Raw genomic sequence first — 16240 nt, 5'->3', positions numbered from 1 at the left:
TTGGGCGCCGAAGTGGATTGCCGTGGGCTAGGCTAATTCCTAGGGTGGGGATGTTGACTACCACGGGGCCATTAGGCTCGGCACCGGCCAGACAGCCTACGGGTGGGTCTCAGGGCCAGATAGCCTTCGGGCGGGTCTCTTCAGATTTGACTTTGAGCATTTATTATGACATGTGGATATTGACTAGAATAGTAAACATCGTCACTTTACTATTACAGTTTGGACATTATGTTGGTTATTCACTCGCTCTCATTCATACTAGAATAACCTGTTATTACTTATGCAAATCATGCTAAGTAGAGATATCTTGTGGTAGCAAGTATTCATGTTTATTACCTGTTGTACATATCGCTCTTACTCCTACTTGTTTACTAACCCTTTTTGTAGCTTCTGGGCCTAGTGGTGCATTTCACTGAAGTCAGTAATTGCCCACTGGGAACTATTATTTAATAGTTCTCACGCTCATGTTTCGATGTTTCCTTTTCAGAGCCTTCGGCACCGGCGGAGGCACGGGATCGCGGGAAGGGTGTCGCCTAGCTTGATAGATAGCGGAGCTCGGTTCTGCTCCTAGGTGGTTACTCTCTTTTTGTATTTTTATGAGAGGAAGGTTTTATACCATGTATAGAGACCACATATGTATCTTGTTTAGCTCTTGTATTCGGGACTCCTATTGTATTACTTTATATTTTTACATGATGGATTTAGCCTTATATTCTTTTCTCTCATTGTAGCTTATAGATATACTTTGCTCTGATACTTCTAGATATTCTCCTTTTGTTGCTTTATTTATCGCTTCGTTATTATTTTTATCGTTTTGTTTTAGACGCCTTGTATGTTTTAGACATGCGGCGGGTCTGGGCATGCACCGGGATGGCTTCCGCTGGGTCCCGGGGCGTGACAAGCCTTGCCCACGGCAATCCACTTCGGCGCCCAATCCCGCACGGCGAGTATGTATCGCGATGGCTATCTCCGGAGTGCCAGCTTATAGGGAGCGACCCTCACAAATATGTGCGAATGAGCACAAAGGTAAGTAAGCATATAAGTCTGTCTCAAGTCTCAAGTCATCATGTCTAAAACATGGAATATAGCGACTGTGTCGATGGTCTATCACTATATCATCATGTCTAAAATACGGAATATAGTCGATGTCCAATAGCCTACCACTATATCTCTATGTTGCAGTTTCATAGTTTACTAGTTCAAGTGTTCCTTTATGGCACTTTTGTCCAATAAGCCCAAGCATGATTTTGGTGTTCATGAATACACAATTTGAGTCATTTTAAACATAGGAGACAAGTTTTTCAACTGCTAACATGAATACTTCTCACATGCATGCAAAATACCCAGAATGCTCTACTATATAAAGCGAAATTTTTATAATACATAAGGCATACATTTTAAGTATTCTAAAATTTATAGAAATTCTATCTATCATGAATATGCATGAATTTTAACGTTACGACGAGTATAACACCCATAAGGGACATTTTGCCCTGGTTTTATGAAGTCAAATCCACCACAACTCTTGCAGTCCTTCTTTTGCTCCGACGAAGGTGTCCATTAGTCTTCTAGCACCCTAGAGGTATAGAAATAAGAGTTAAACGGACCTTACGAACAACACACGGCTCAAACATTAAGCATCTCATGCATAAGGGTGAAAAACTCACCGAATGTGAAGAAATCCCTCTCGATCTCCAAATGGGAGGTAGAGACCTTCAAATCCCACCTAAACAAAGGTTCTAAACCAATCAATTTAGTTATAGAAGCTATCAATCCAAAATCTCCAAAAATAACCCTAAATCTCATTCCTAGGGTTCCAAAGGATAGAATCTACCAAAACATGAATCAAAGGCTAGAAACATGTTACTAACCTCTCAAGAGCTCCAAGACAAGGCTCCAAGCAAGCTAGGGTTGAAGTCCTTCCTTGCCACAAGCTCTAAACACCAAGTTAGGGCTTCTCCCATGGTGGAAATGGCACCAAGAAGGAGAAAGAAGCAAAAAGAAGAGATTAGCTTAAAAAACACAAGCTAAAATCAAAAAGAAAAAGAAAGGGATGGAGTGGAGGGCTCCCCTACCTTCTTTCCTCTGTTCCCAAGCTCAAGGAAGCAGCAAAGAGGCATAGGTGATGATATAGAAGTGTTACAATTGCAAAAATACCCCTGCAGGTCAAACTGCTTAAAATCTGCCAAAGTGTACCGTTACACGGGAAAGTGTATCGGTACAAATCCCGCGAAAATGCGAACCCGAGCCTCGGGTTGGCAGAAAAACGGAAGTGTACCGATACAACCATCAAGGTGTACCGGTACAAATCCTGTACCGGTACAACCATCGACCTGTCACTGGTTTCACCATATGCAGAGTGCAATCCGAGGGCAGCCTAAGTCCATCCCTTTGGTGACCTTAGCGCTACATAAAATACCATATTCCTCGGGATGTGAACCATGGGTTGGACCACTGTCCACGACCCTCCAGAATATCCGGAAAAAAAACTCGGAACACAGAGCAAACACTCGAACCTTGCTATTTGCAAAGGTCCAGTGTGTTACAGTATAAGATTGGGACTTTTTTATAAAAAAATCCTCTAAACTTTTATAATTTACAAAATAATTTTGTCAAATTTATATTTGGCAAACTAATCATTTTTTCGCCACGTAGGGGCCACGTTGGATTATTTTTCGAAAAACGGTGAATCGTTCACCGCGTCTCCCATGTCTTTTAAATGCGGTAAATCGTTTCTCGCATTCTCCAATTTCTCTTCCATTTCTTTTATTATTAGGATTATATGTGGATTATGAATATTTTTATTTGATCGTTAGGATTGTATGAATAGATTATTCGAATTTTCAGACTATTAAAATTATATGAAATTGTATGGATAGATTAAGTGTTCGGATTGGGGATAAGGAGAGGGATAACCCCTTATCCCCTTTATATTCAAACGCAAATTTTTTACTCGAGAATAGTAGTTCTCAGTTATCCAAAATAATCTGGTATAACTATCCCTACCAACACCTCTATTTTCGAAATATAACTATCCAATATTTTTCCTATTCTATATTATCTATCCAAAAGTTATTTTTCTTATTTCCGGAAACAATTCAATTTTTATCCAAACGCTATTTTTCTTATTCTCATATTTATATCTATCCCTTTAATAGCTAGTTCTTGCTTATATCCGAATCAATTGCTATTCTAGAATTTTCAGGGTGTTAATATTACATAAAATTGTATGAATAAATTATTAGAATTTTAAACTTATTAAAATTATATATAATTTATTAAAATTTTTATATAGTTATTAAAATTATATATTGAATATGCAAAGAAACAGTAAATAAGCGTTTCTTTTTTTTTTTTTTCACGTTAAGGTATTCGAGTCTCTTTCCTTTCCGCTGCACAACATACGCTACTGGGCTCCTAAAAAAGTTGACGGCCTAATTCCAGATCGGATCATCAACCTACTACAGCAGGCAGTCTTTTCACCAAGTACAGACCAAAAAAGGTTGCAGCCTGCATCCAAACCCCACTACGTGGCAACGTCACAATAACTGTCCGCTCACCACAATCTTCCATTCACCCTTTCCGGCGCTTGCCCCAACCATACCGCGTTCGAGCCGTCTCCATCTCCTCCCACCAACCAGCGGTCACATCCGTTCGCTTCTAACTAGGGCTCGTATGGACTCCTTCCGATCGAGCGCCGGAGTGATTGTGTGCCTGATCGTAAGAAGGGAGAAGATGTTGGCTTGATATGCGAAGAACTAGGGTTTTTGTTTGGGGAGCGAACTTTTCCGGTTAGTATAGATATAGGTGAATCGATATCTTTGGAATTTTTTGTTCTCTATATATGTGCTTTTTTGTATTATGAATGAATCGTTTTTGTGTTATAAAGTACAAAGAACTTTGAAAATCTGAATTCAATTTGGTTAAAGTTGCTCTTTTCACTCGTCTGATTTGCAAGAATAAGAGTTGCTTGTCAACTTCTCCTTTTTCATCTCTTAGCTTCATCGCCATGATCATATTTCGGATATAGATCATCAGATTCTAGGTTAAATTACTGAAAACTAATAAGGATTATTTGATAGTTATGTTAAATTGTTAAATTAGGAAAAAACTTTGACTTGGATCCCGAAGTTCAATTCAGGTGGATTGACGGCCTGAACATCATTAGCTTATTCACTTATGTCCTGCTTTTGTACGTGAGAGTTGGACGGAAGTGTAACATCCCTTTGCCATCGCCTAAAATCATTCCGGGGAATCCTAATAATCATTTTGTTACACACATATGGGTGGGGAAAAGTCCGACCTGACCAATTTAGTTAAAAACCTTCACATGACAACATTGGCTTCGCCGCCTTCTCCTCGTTGTGGGGCTAATTGAGCACTGGTTGGTACTTGTTTTGCGTGACTTTGATGACAAATTGTCCCTGTATTTATTCTTCAAAATTAAGTAAATAACTTTGTGAGGTTTGAGCAATCAACTGAGGTTACATGAAGTCGACGGCGCAAAGTGAAACTTGGCCCAAAGTTTTGAGATTTTCTGCATACTTATTCTTGCATTGCAGATAGGAGCTATTTGGTCTATTGGCTGTATGTCGAAGCATTTGGAAAAGATAAAAGAAGAATATGAGGCACCTAGGAATTATATGAATGGGTGGCAAACTAATCGAGCGAAAGAAGATACGTGCGATGCCACAGGCTATATTAAAGATTATCATCTTCTGAAAGATAATTTTACTTTCATAAACATCTATCTTCTTGTTTTTATTAAGGCTAAATTACAGAAAACCCCCCTGTAATAACCCGCTTTTTCACTTTCCCCCCCTGACATTTAAAAACCTACACTTTGCCCCCTTGTAAAATGAAAAATGTGCACTTCACCCCTACCGTTAGGGTTCCGTCAGGGGTTCTGTTAAAAAATATTTTTTTATACCGAAAATACCCCTCTGCCTCTTCTCTGATGCTTCGCTCCCTCCGGCTCGCCGCTTCGCCGCCTCGCCGCCTCGCCGTCCTCCACTGCTTCGCCCTCGCCCACAACTGCTTCGTCCTCCTCCGCCGCCTCGCCTTCGCCCTCGTTGTCCCTGCCTACCTCTCCATCAACACCCATCTTAGTATCTTCCCTACTGTCGCCGAAATCGATGGGCGACGACGATGTAGGAGGAGAAGGGGAGCATGTGGAAAAGAAATTAGAGAGGAATCGTGGCCGATTGAGGTGGAAATAGCGGCGGATCGAAGGGGCGGCTGAGGAAGCTCAGGAAGAAGACAACAATGGCGAGGGGCAAAATGGTCATTTTACACACCGTAACCCCCCTGTGAACATTTTTCATTTTACAAGGGGGCAAAGTGTAGGTTTTTAAATGTCAGGGGGGGAAAGTGAAAAAGCGGGTTATTACAGGGGGGTTTTCTGTAATTTAGCCTTTTATTAACAATATACAAAAAATGTCCATGGAAAGAACGATCTGAAATCTTAGGGTTCCATACCCTTCAATGGTAAAAATTGCTTTTTTCTCACTCAAGTTAATAACAGCTGAGAAAGAGTAAGAGAAAAGAGTTCTTCAGTTAAGTAAATGAGAACAGTACCGGAGATCTTAGTCACTTGAAGGTGACTACAAGTCTTTGGCATTATTAGCATGGGATGTGGATTATCCTGCCAACTCAAGATGGCTTAATAAAGTGGGAAGCCAGCCTCCTTTCTCATTGTGAAATGCATATTAATTTCACACTGTTACTTATTTAGCTCCTTATAGATATTATCTTTTCTACAAAAAGGGCATAAATTGAGAGATTTAGTCTGTTTTTTTGACTCCACGATGTTTTGATATATATATTTTTTTTTCCAAAAAAAAAAACTAATCAGATTAGTATATTGTGTTCAGCTTTCTTTATATCTTGGCTTTTAAGGAAGATAGTGTTGATCTCAATTTTAGCAGCATCAAAATGTAGCCCATAGTGCGAAAACTGAAAAGTAAGCAGATTAAAATTAATGACAGTTTATCCAAATAGGTAAAAGTGTCATTCAAAATTGTCAATAAGATGGTATTGTTATTCTGTCTCTTTCCAACATATTGGACTTGTCTCTTTCTTATTGGCCAATCTAGCATTCGTGGTAGTGTTTTCATTCGTTTTGAATCTTTTGGTACATCCTGATTCGCGGATTGATTCCAAGCTCAGTAAGTTGGTTCAGAATGAGTACTCTCAATGAATTTGTTCGGCATCACTTCTGCTGCTACTGCACTTGTTGTCTTTTGCCCATGATTGTAAAGATGATTATCATGGCTTTCTTTTTGCCCCTTTTTGCAGAGAACCTGCTTAAGAGGATGTGAAGAAAGATTTTGCTTCAACCATCTAATAATTCCAGCATCTGTGATGAACTAACTAGGAGTCAAACAGAGGAGCAAGAGCGACGTCATAATCCTACTTCTGAGTTGGATCGTGTTATGCTAGCTATATCAGGAATGTTTTTCCTATGCTTCGGTTTGCTATGTCCTTGTTTTCATACCAGAAGGAAAGATGCAAGCGAGGATCCTGTTCTAGCAAAGGATATGAATTCAAGTAAGTTGAGTACTAGAATGTAAATATCACGTTATGACTGGGATGTTTAACTCTGTTAGGCATTATTTATAATTTTTTACGGACCTAGGTTGCTGAAAACTCTTTTATGTGTTTTTTTGTTCCCTTGACCACGTAATCTCATTATCGGCCTTTTCTATGGCACATGACAATCTTTCTGTTGTCGGTTTTTGGGGTTGCTTTGCTCAATGCATCTATTCCTGATTCTGGATATTCATGAAATCAAATATTGTCTGCATTTGATTTCTTATTTTCCTTGTTTTGCACACAGTATCGGTTGCTTCACTATACTTGTATAAACTAGTTAAGTACCCGCGCTTCGCGGCGGGCAGTAAGATTTGCACTAAAACACAGTAGTAAATGATAAACAACATATATATATATATATATATATATATATATATATATATATATATATATATATAATATTATATAAGATTTACACTAAAACACAGTAGTAATGATAAACAACATATTATAAGATTTACACTAAAACATAGTAGTAAATGATAAACAATATATATATTATATATATATATATATATATATATGTTCATAAATATTATAATATTAAAGATCAGTTAAGTCCAAAGAATATAACAAACAACTGCCTATGTATTATTTTGCACTGGATTAACAAAGTGCATAGTAAAGTGCATAATATAGAAGGTCCAAAAGTTTATTCAATGTTGCTATCTGCCTGGCCACCATCTCGCAAACTGTAAGTTTAATGTATGAAAAAATATTATGTATGACATGTGCACTATATATCATAAGTATAGCAGAATTACCTAAGGCGCTTTCTTCTTGGCTGTTCCACATCAGAAGTTACTTCTAATTTATCTTTAAGAAACTGATGAATATTATTGCATCGAGGTAAGAGTAAAAGGACTACCACAACTTGTCTTGCAACTGAGTGAACAGCAAAGTACCCAGCAACTGGAGTGAACGGTAGAGTATAATCTTATTCCAAGCAGCAGAAGCCAACACAGTTAATCTGCGAGTAAAGAACACTGAGTTAAAAATTGCATTGTCCAAGCAAGAATAAAACACAGGAGAATAAAAGCAAGTAGCTTGCTATGTGCCTATAGTTGATAGTAGAGCAGCAGTTTGACGATGTCGGGAAAAAATCTGCAGAAAAGAGTAGAATTAATATCAGAATTAAAACGATTCACATGAGTTCCCTACTCAATTTGCCTGCCCTGCTGAATCTGGAGGTGAACAGCAGAGTTCCGATACGAGTATGGCAAAATTAAATCTGCGATGAGAAAGTAAATAACCGAGAGTATAATAAAGTAGACAAAATTATTCCTGAAATGAAAGAAGAGGAAAAAATATATGTGTATTGCATTTGATTGTTGTTTCAGGTATCAACAGCAAGAAAACCAAAGCGAAAATTTAAAAACCCAAGAAGCAAATACAGAGCGAAGGAAGAAAAAAACGAATAAGAATACAACAAATCATCTGCAATGCTCAGTTAAAAGGGCACGATAATTCCAGAAATAATATTCGAACAAAACAAAGAGCAAAATCAATTGCGAGGCTCAGCATTCATTCTTCCCCTAAGTGAAGGGGTAAGATAAACACGGATTATTTTCACTCTTCCCCTAAAATAAGGGGCAAGATAACACGTGTGCATAGAAAATTGAAAGAATAGCCGCATGCTGCAACAAATAACCATAAAATCATTCGATGCCATGCCAAGCAAGGGTAAGATAAATCTGTCAGTTTTATTCTTCCGTTAGGTAAAGACACAGCTGAATATTATGTGTCTAGGAAATCCGCAATATAGAGGCTGGCTGCACGCTAATACCATGAGTTCATTTGATGCCATGCCATTGCGGCCAAATTCAGTAGGAAAGGCAACATGCGGGGGCAAATCCAACAGAGCATATCATCATTGCCTCGCTTCAAGGAGCACCGAAAGCAACAGGGAAACATTTAAATGAAAAAAGAGAGAAAAACAGCAAAATCGAAGATAAAAGGCACATCTGGTAAAAAAAATAAAAATTAAAAAATAGACCGAGCAGGAATTCTTTGTCAATGATAGAAACAAATATGTAAATTAAATTTTATTAGTAAAACAGATAAAGAAGTAATTATATCGACAATCTAAGTATCTCCTGACCTCATCAACTTCTCGAAAACAATACTTAGAATAAGCAATAGATGCAGAAAAGAGATCATACATTAAATCTCTTAAGTAATACATGGTGTATAAAGTTAGTTCTAGCAAAATCTTTTAAGTAATACATGATATGGAAAGCTGGTTCTACAAAGAAGCATTCAATACATAAAGCACAAATAGCCAACAGGTAACTTAGAGAAGAGAAAATAATAGAATTGTAGCAAACGGGCAGCTTAGAGCTGAAATGCCAAAATCATTAGAATAAGCTTAGAGCTGAAAAGCCCAACTGAAAAGAATCGCAAGGCAAGAAATCATCAGATCCGCGGAGGCGACAACGAAAAAAAGAACCAAAGAAACTGAAGGTATTTTTTTTCAAAGCTCGAAATCCAAGCAAGACCCAGGTGAAAAGAATCTCAAGGCAAAGAAGCATCAGATCTGGAATTGCGGGGGCAACAGGAACCCTATGGAAAACCACCACCAGACATTGAAGCATCCGAGCACCAAGAATTTCAAACATATACATAGGTACGCAGCATCATAATATAAGAAGTAAGCAGAGGATCTTGCAGAGAGCCCGACCTACTTTCCACAGGCGGCGACAAAAATAAGAGTAATACAGATGGCAGGTAAGAGTTGGAAGTTCAGAAGCAATTGGACATGGCACCTTACCTCTCAATGGTGTATATATATACATACCAGTACCAGAACAAAGCCAAGGAAGAGCGAGGACAGTAAGAGAACACGCCGGCGCCGAGCGGCGCACTGTCACGGCAACATTAATTGCAGAGATTTGTGGTAGATACAGGCGTACCATCTCCGGAGAAACGGGTCATTAAATGCCCCGATCTCCGGCAAGGCAGGGCGTACGACAAGGGAGGAAGCCCTAGCCGGCGAAGCGGCGGCATTAAATGGCCAGATCTTTGGTGGATACAGGCATACGGCGGCGGGATACGGGGGAGAGGAAGGGAGTTCCGGGGAGCCGAGAAGGGACTTTCCCGCGGCGGCATTAAATGCGCCGGAGTACCAACCTTAGGTGAACCTAGGGTTTGTTGAGAGAGGGAGAGGAATCCCGGAAAATCTGTAGAGGCGGCACCGGAGTACCAACCCTAGGTGAACCTAGGGTTTGTTGAGAGGGGCAGAGGAATCCTGGAAAATCTGCAGAGGCGGCGAGAAAAGAAAGGAAGAGAGGGTTAGGGTTTGTTGAGAAGGAGAGAGGGTAAGGGAGAGTGGCATCGTAGGAGACCATAGCGTGCGGAGAAGAATAGGGCCCCACATCTCATAGAGAGAAAAGGAGAGAGGGTAAGAAAGAGTAGGGCCCCACATCTCAGAGAGAGCACTGTGTGCGGGAGGTCCGAAATTGCGAAGAACGCAGGAAAGGGGTTAAGGGAGAGACCCGAAATCACGGAGAACGCAACAAAGGGGTTAAGGGTTCATCCTTTAATGATATTGGATAGATATTGCACAAGGAAGCATGGTTCTTAGTTAACTAACATGAGGTTTCCCTAGACGTGACATGATGTACCTTATAATATATAATTCTTCAACTTTTTTTGTAACTCACAATTCCTGCTTTAATTAGGATCACTTATTGCTTTACTGTAAAGTTGAACATTGCCTATTATTACTGGTGCATATTTATAATAGGAGTGCTGCCTTGTAGTTGTAGTCAGCTCTCAAATCATCCCGCCTCAGTTGAGTATGTAAACCACATGAATCCTTAAAATATGTCAATATCTGTTGATTGATTGATAAAAAGATCTATACAAGTGGTTGTAATTTTTGGGACAACATAAGTAGAGAATCTAAAGATAGTATGGGTTGTTGGCAACTCGGATCAATACTTCTCATTTAGTTATAAACAAGGGATAATCTCTTCTCCTTGTATGCTGAAGGCGTAACTACTCCCTCTTTTCAGATGGGCTAGTTGAGCTTTCAAGTTTTAAACCTTTGAATCCCTCTTGCTTTGGCCCTTCTAAACTACACAATCTTAACAGATCGTGCACGATCTCACTAAATCCTAGATGACAGGATATGCTTAACAAAAGAGCTACTGAATGTGAGGGCAATGGCCACTCAAAATTTTTGTTTCAAAGATGGCATCATAAGCTTGTTTGAGACTTGGGAAATCCTTAAAACACTCCTCAAGAAGTATGGCTCTAATGAAATGAAGTTGGTTAGTGTTATTACTATATATTTATTTGTCTATATTTCTTAGGGACATTGAAGTTGATTTTGATGCTTCTCTCTCCCAAAAACAAGAAGAATAAGAAGAAGTTGATTTTGATGCTTTTAAGATCAATATTGCGAGTGCCGAAGATAAGATTTAGCTTCTACAAGCAATATTAACCCAGAAGAAGTATTGCTTAACCCAATATTTAGAAGCAAATATTGGTAAATAGCCATGCAACAATCAACTTATGTTTTCGCTAGCTTACGTGACATTTTTTGCCCACATATTTATCAAAACTTTCTTTTTCCCTGTTTTTTTTTTTTTTTTTTTTTTTTTTTTTTTTTTTTTTTCAACTTGGAAGTATTTTGAAAGAAGTTATAAAAATCTGCTCTTCACATAATTAATGTACAATTTGCACATATATCAAAACTTTGCATAAATGTTTTTTCCACGTTCTAGAAGTTTGATGGCATCTTTCTATTGAAGGTAGGCTTGCTAGCAGAGGAACGAGATAATTACAACCAACAATTGAATTATGCTACTATACTATCGATAGTACCAAGCGCTTGGTGCTATCGAGTTTTCGGCCGTTGGATGAAAAGATGTGCGGTTAGAATGATAGTGGTCTTCTAGGGTTGAATGGATGGTTGGTTGAATAGTATAATCTAACGAATAGAAATGATCAAAGGGTAGATCTAACGGCAGAAAACTCGATAGTACCAAGAGCTTGGTACTATCGATAGTATAGTAGCCGAACTCCCCACAATTTGAGTAAATATAATATGAGCAATCAAAATGTGTTCCTTTTTAGGTATTTCCTCCGGGATTTCTTACTTGGAAACATAAACTTTTTTTTTTTTTTTTGCCTTACATTTCTTTTGTGATGAGTTATTAATTCCTGCAGATGAAAAAAAAAAAACACTAGGAGACAATTAGAAGAACACAGAGCTAAAATTGTTTGCTGGTAGGAGTTGTGGAATTCTAAAGATGTTATTATTAGTTTCAATATTTCTTCACTCTTCCCAAATTAGCTTAACAATGAATCTTCTTATGAACTTGGCAGTAAACTACTTCTGCTTAAGCATTATATTTGTGTATTTTACCACAATTTCTTCTGTATATAGAACATACTTGACAGTGTAGTGTTGAATCTGATGTTGCAGCGGGTTCTTCGGAAATGAGATCGGATTCAGATAGAACGCCTAGAATTTCATTTAGAGTACCACCAAGTCCTTCTAGATTTTCCCCATCTCCCCGATCAAGTGCTATGGGCCCATTGCATCTCACTCTTGAGCAGATTACTAAAATCACTCAGAATTTTTCTCCTGCTCTAAAAGTCGGCGAAGGTGCTTTCGGTATTGTCTACAAGGGCAAGTTCCCAGATGGTCAGGTTGTTGCCATTAAGAGAGCAAGGCAGGTAATATTTAACTCCTCTTCCAACATTTTCAGAGACTTGCCTAATTCTATTTGTTGGTTAACATAATTTATCAAAGTAATGCTTTTGCTGTTAAATACCAACCTTAGTAACATAAGAAGATTCCTTTTCTTCTTAGGTAACTATTATGATAGATATGCTATGACTTATTTGGAGATACTTCACTGCACCACATCGTCGAACCTTTATTTAGAAGTTCATCAACCTTTTTCCTGAATACTAGTTACAAAATAACAAGTTGTTACGCAGATTGATTTGTAAACGAGAAACAAAATTGCAACAAAAAAGATACCATGTCTGAACATATTATGGGAGTTCAGTGAGTTAACAAGTGAAGCCAACATAGTAATTTTGTGGAAATGTTTGTAGCAGATGCTACTATTGGATCTTAATAAATGGGATAATGAAGAATCAAGATGTAAAAAGCCAGTTTGGTTCGTAGAAATTGATTGTAAAATAAAATAAGGACAGCCTAAATGATCAAAGCTATAAAGAATTACAGTTTTAAACAAGTGTCTAAATGACCAAAAGTAAATATAATTATAGTTTAAGCAAATCCTGACAACAATTACTTCATACTTAACAGAACATAAAGTAGGTTTAGGAGGACCAGATGAGACGGCATAAAAATTTGAATTAGGAAAGCTTTGTTGCCATCATTTTACTGTTTTCTATAAATATCATGTTGCGAATTAGTCCTCAAAAAGCTACTTTATTATAAACTCTTTGGGTTAAGTCAGTTGCCGCACACAACCTAAAATTACAATTTTTTTCATTTATTTTTATTAGCGAGCTGTGTGCTGAAGGTTTCTTTCTTTTTTATCTAGAATTGTTTTTGGCTATTTTAACGCTTGTACCTTTAACTTTTTGTTAGGAATATTGTGCTTCTTTACAAGCAGAATTTAGCAATGAAATTGCACTGCTTACCACAATCGAGCATAGAAATTTAGTCAGGTTACTTGGTTATGTCGATGAAGGAAATGAACGCCTTATTGTTGCTGAATATGTTCCAAATGGCAATCTTAGGGAACATTTGGATGGTAACTTCGTAACGCTCTAATTTATTTAATTAGGGTAACTTATGGAGAATTATTGAATATGTGCACTTACCTGGCAGGTCAGCGTGGGAATATTCTGGACTTCAGTCAACGGCTGGAAATAGCCATTGATGTTGCTCATGGATTAACTTATCTTCATCTATATGCAGGTGAGTTTTCTCGATATATTTTGCATTAATTCATGGTCAATTTGCCAAAAAACTATAATTCGTTGAAGTTTTCAGCTTAGGTGTTAGTTGTACAAGAGCAAATGTTTGACAAAATTCTGATGTAGTTATTTTTTGACTTATCTTTTAGTATGACAAGAAATGCTATCCTCTAGAATATATTTGGCAGCTATTGTGTAGTCATCTTCTGTATCTATTTTTTGTTCCCTTTCCCTTTAAACTGCATATTCTTTATTGATGACTTTGTAGTACTACTCTTTTAGAATCAGTAAATTTTTAGGGAAAAATTTAAAGTCCCCTCCCCTTGTAATACAGCCCATTTGCAATTTACTACCCTCTGGTTCAAAGTGTAGTACTTTGATATTCTGTGGTTTTTGTTATTTATTTTCCACAAGGAGCTTCCATTAAATAGGGTAGCAAAGCACTACATTTTATGAACTACAAGTTGCGAAGTGCTATATTTTACGAATTACAAGGCAATAAAGTGCAAATCACAAGATAGTAAAATACTTCATTTTACTGCATAGCAGGTTTTTACGGAAAATGAATACAACCACAGGTAGCAGAGTACTAAACTTTGAATCGTAGGGTAGTAAATTGCAAATATTCTAGGCCACATCATATGGGGGCTTTTTGAAGTTTTCCATTAATTTTATTTTTCTATAGTTTATATATTCTTTCTAATTGCTAAAATTCATCTAAGCTGACATCATTTTCGTTCTTCATCTAGAAAGCAAGGGCATCTATATCATATGATTTTACGAGTGTAGCATGCACTGATTAGAAACAGAAAGGAAACTTTCTTTGGTCCTGATTCAATATTATGAAAACATGCAGTTGTACAAATCATCATTCTGATGTGGAAAACTTTAAAGTATGGCTTATCTTAAAGGTTCATAATCTCATAATTTTCATTATCTCATAATTTAAGTGTCTTTACGAACTCTTTTCTCCATGTTCGTACTGCATTGCTCGCCACGGACTTTTCTCTCACCTAGACAAAAGTGGTCATAGACAGGGTGCCCCTTTTTTTCTTAATCTATGTAGAGAGATCCGAAGTCTGTGCTTCTTATGTTCTCTTACTACATCCATTATCTTTTTTTGTACATCCAGAAAAGCCCATAATTCACCGTGACGTGAAGTCGTCAAACATTCTACTAACAAAGAACTTGAGAGCCAAAGTGGCTGATTTTGGGTTCGCCCGAACTGGCCCAACCGACCAGTCTCATGTAAAGGCCAGTGTTAAAGGAACATTCGGGTATGTCGACCCTGAATACCTGAGGACGTACCATCTCACACCTAAGAGCGATGTGTTCTCTTTCGGTATACTACTACTAGAGGTTCTGACTGCACGTCGACCTGTAGACACGAACACAAGGAGAAGTCTTGATGAAAGGGTTACCATCCGTTGGGTAAAGCATCATTGTTCTTTTCTTGGATGAATTTGAAGATCTAAGAATTTACTTGTATGAAAGGTTATGTTGTGGTTTTTTTAACATTTAAAAGCTTTCTTGCTCCTGCTTTTGGTGCAGGCCTTCAATAAATATAACCAAGGGAGAATAAGAGAAATCCTCGACCCTAGGTTACAAGAAGTGGTAAATGAGGAGGTACTGAAAAAGATTTTTGATTTGGCATTCCAATGCGCAGCTCCAACTCGTCATGATAGACCGGCAATGAAAGAAGTCGTTGAACAGCTTTGGGAGATAAGGAAAGAGTATGGGAAGAGCCATAGAAGAGCAGAGGCAATTCGCTGATTTTAAAGAAAAGAAAAAAAAAATAATCTGACAATAGGAGCATTGGACATTTGACCTGAAAGAAGCTCAGCATTCTTAGGCTTTGTTGTGACTATGCGTCCATAAGCAACTGTGTTGATGCTTTAAAGCCCCTCAAAAAACTCGAAACCACTTTGTAGCTTTGCTGCTTCGACACAAAGAATTGGGAACCTCCACTGGAATAGCATTCAATAGAAAACTTCTCTAGCAGGTTCTGCTTCTCGGGAACCTCCACTAGAGAGGTTGAGCTCTGAAGCATTTTCAGGTTTTCTTAAGGGGAGCTCTTAAGCATCAAAGTTGCATGTGGGGAATGCATTTCCATAGTAGGCCATAGTCTTATATTGTCTGCAAAGTTTTCGTATAATTTTGTGAAGAATGAACCTTCATGAATGTATAAACCTGTGAGTTGATTATATCATGATAAAGTATTTTTTGCAGCTGAAAGCATTGAAGAAATTTTTGTTATTGGCCCATCTATAATGTGACTGGTGTATTATACATCATTATCCTCTTTAGTGGAACTACAATCTCTTTGAAAGAAATGAAAAGTAAAAGAGTAAACTTCAAATTGGCCCTGTGTTTTACTGTAATTTACTTTGCCATTCTATCGTTCAAGAAATTATTGCTAGTTATTCTATAAGTTTATTTTGGTTTTATCGTTAGGATTTACCAAAAAAAAAAGGATAGGAAAGTGATATCTTTTTCAAACGATAGGACTGTGTAAGTAGCATTTTATTATTTTATAATTTACATTTTATCACTCTCTGGTTTATAAATAATAACACTTGACTATCGTGTTTATTGGTGGGTTATTATTGTAAAATAAAGTTAAACTAGTTAAGAGACCCGCGCGATGTTGCGGGTAGTTATTTTAAAATTTAATTTTAAAAATTAGTTATAATTTTTTTTTTTTTTTTTTTTTTAGATAGGTAGCACGCTACCC

The 16240-nt window shown here is 37.6% G+C and overlaps 1 protein-coding gene across 2 annotated transcripts; it reads left to right on the top strand.

The window, feature by feature from the left end:
• LOC109706902 (calmodulin-binding receptor-like cytoplasmic kinase 3) lies at positions 3435 to 15763 on the top strand. Of its 2 annotated transcripts, none has more exons than XM_020227919.1 (7): positions 3435 to 3791; positions 6298 to 6549; positions 12029 to 12282; positions 13175 to 13340; positions 13418 to 13507; positions 14639 to 14937; positions 15058 to 15763. In XM_020227919.1, the coding sequence occupies exons 2-7, from the start codon at positions 6435 to 6437 to the stop codon at positions 15277 to 15279; spliced, it is 1146 nt and encodes a 381-aa protein (XP_020083508.1). In that variant the 5' UTR covers positions 3435 to 3791; positions 6298 to 6434; the 3' UTR covers positions 15280 to 15763. The 2 variants fall into 2 exon arrangements, with proteins under 2 accessions (XP_020083508.1, XP_020083510.1); XM_020227921.1 differs by having other exon boundaries at positions 3435 to 3807.

Source organism: Ananas comosus, linkage group 2 (genome assembly GCF_001540865.1).
Source record: "Ananas comosus cultivar F153 linkage group 2, ASM154086v1, whole genome shotgun sequence".
In the NCBI taxonomy this organism is placed as follows: Eukaryota; Viridiplantae; Streptophyta; class Magnoliopsida; order Poales; family Bromeliaceae; genus Ananas; species Ananas comosus.
Note: the sequence above shows the minus strand (reverse complement) of the source record. Positions and strands in the feature narration are given on the sequence as shown.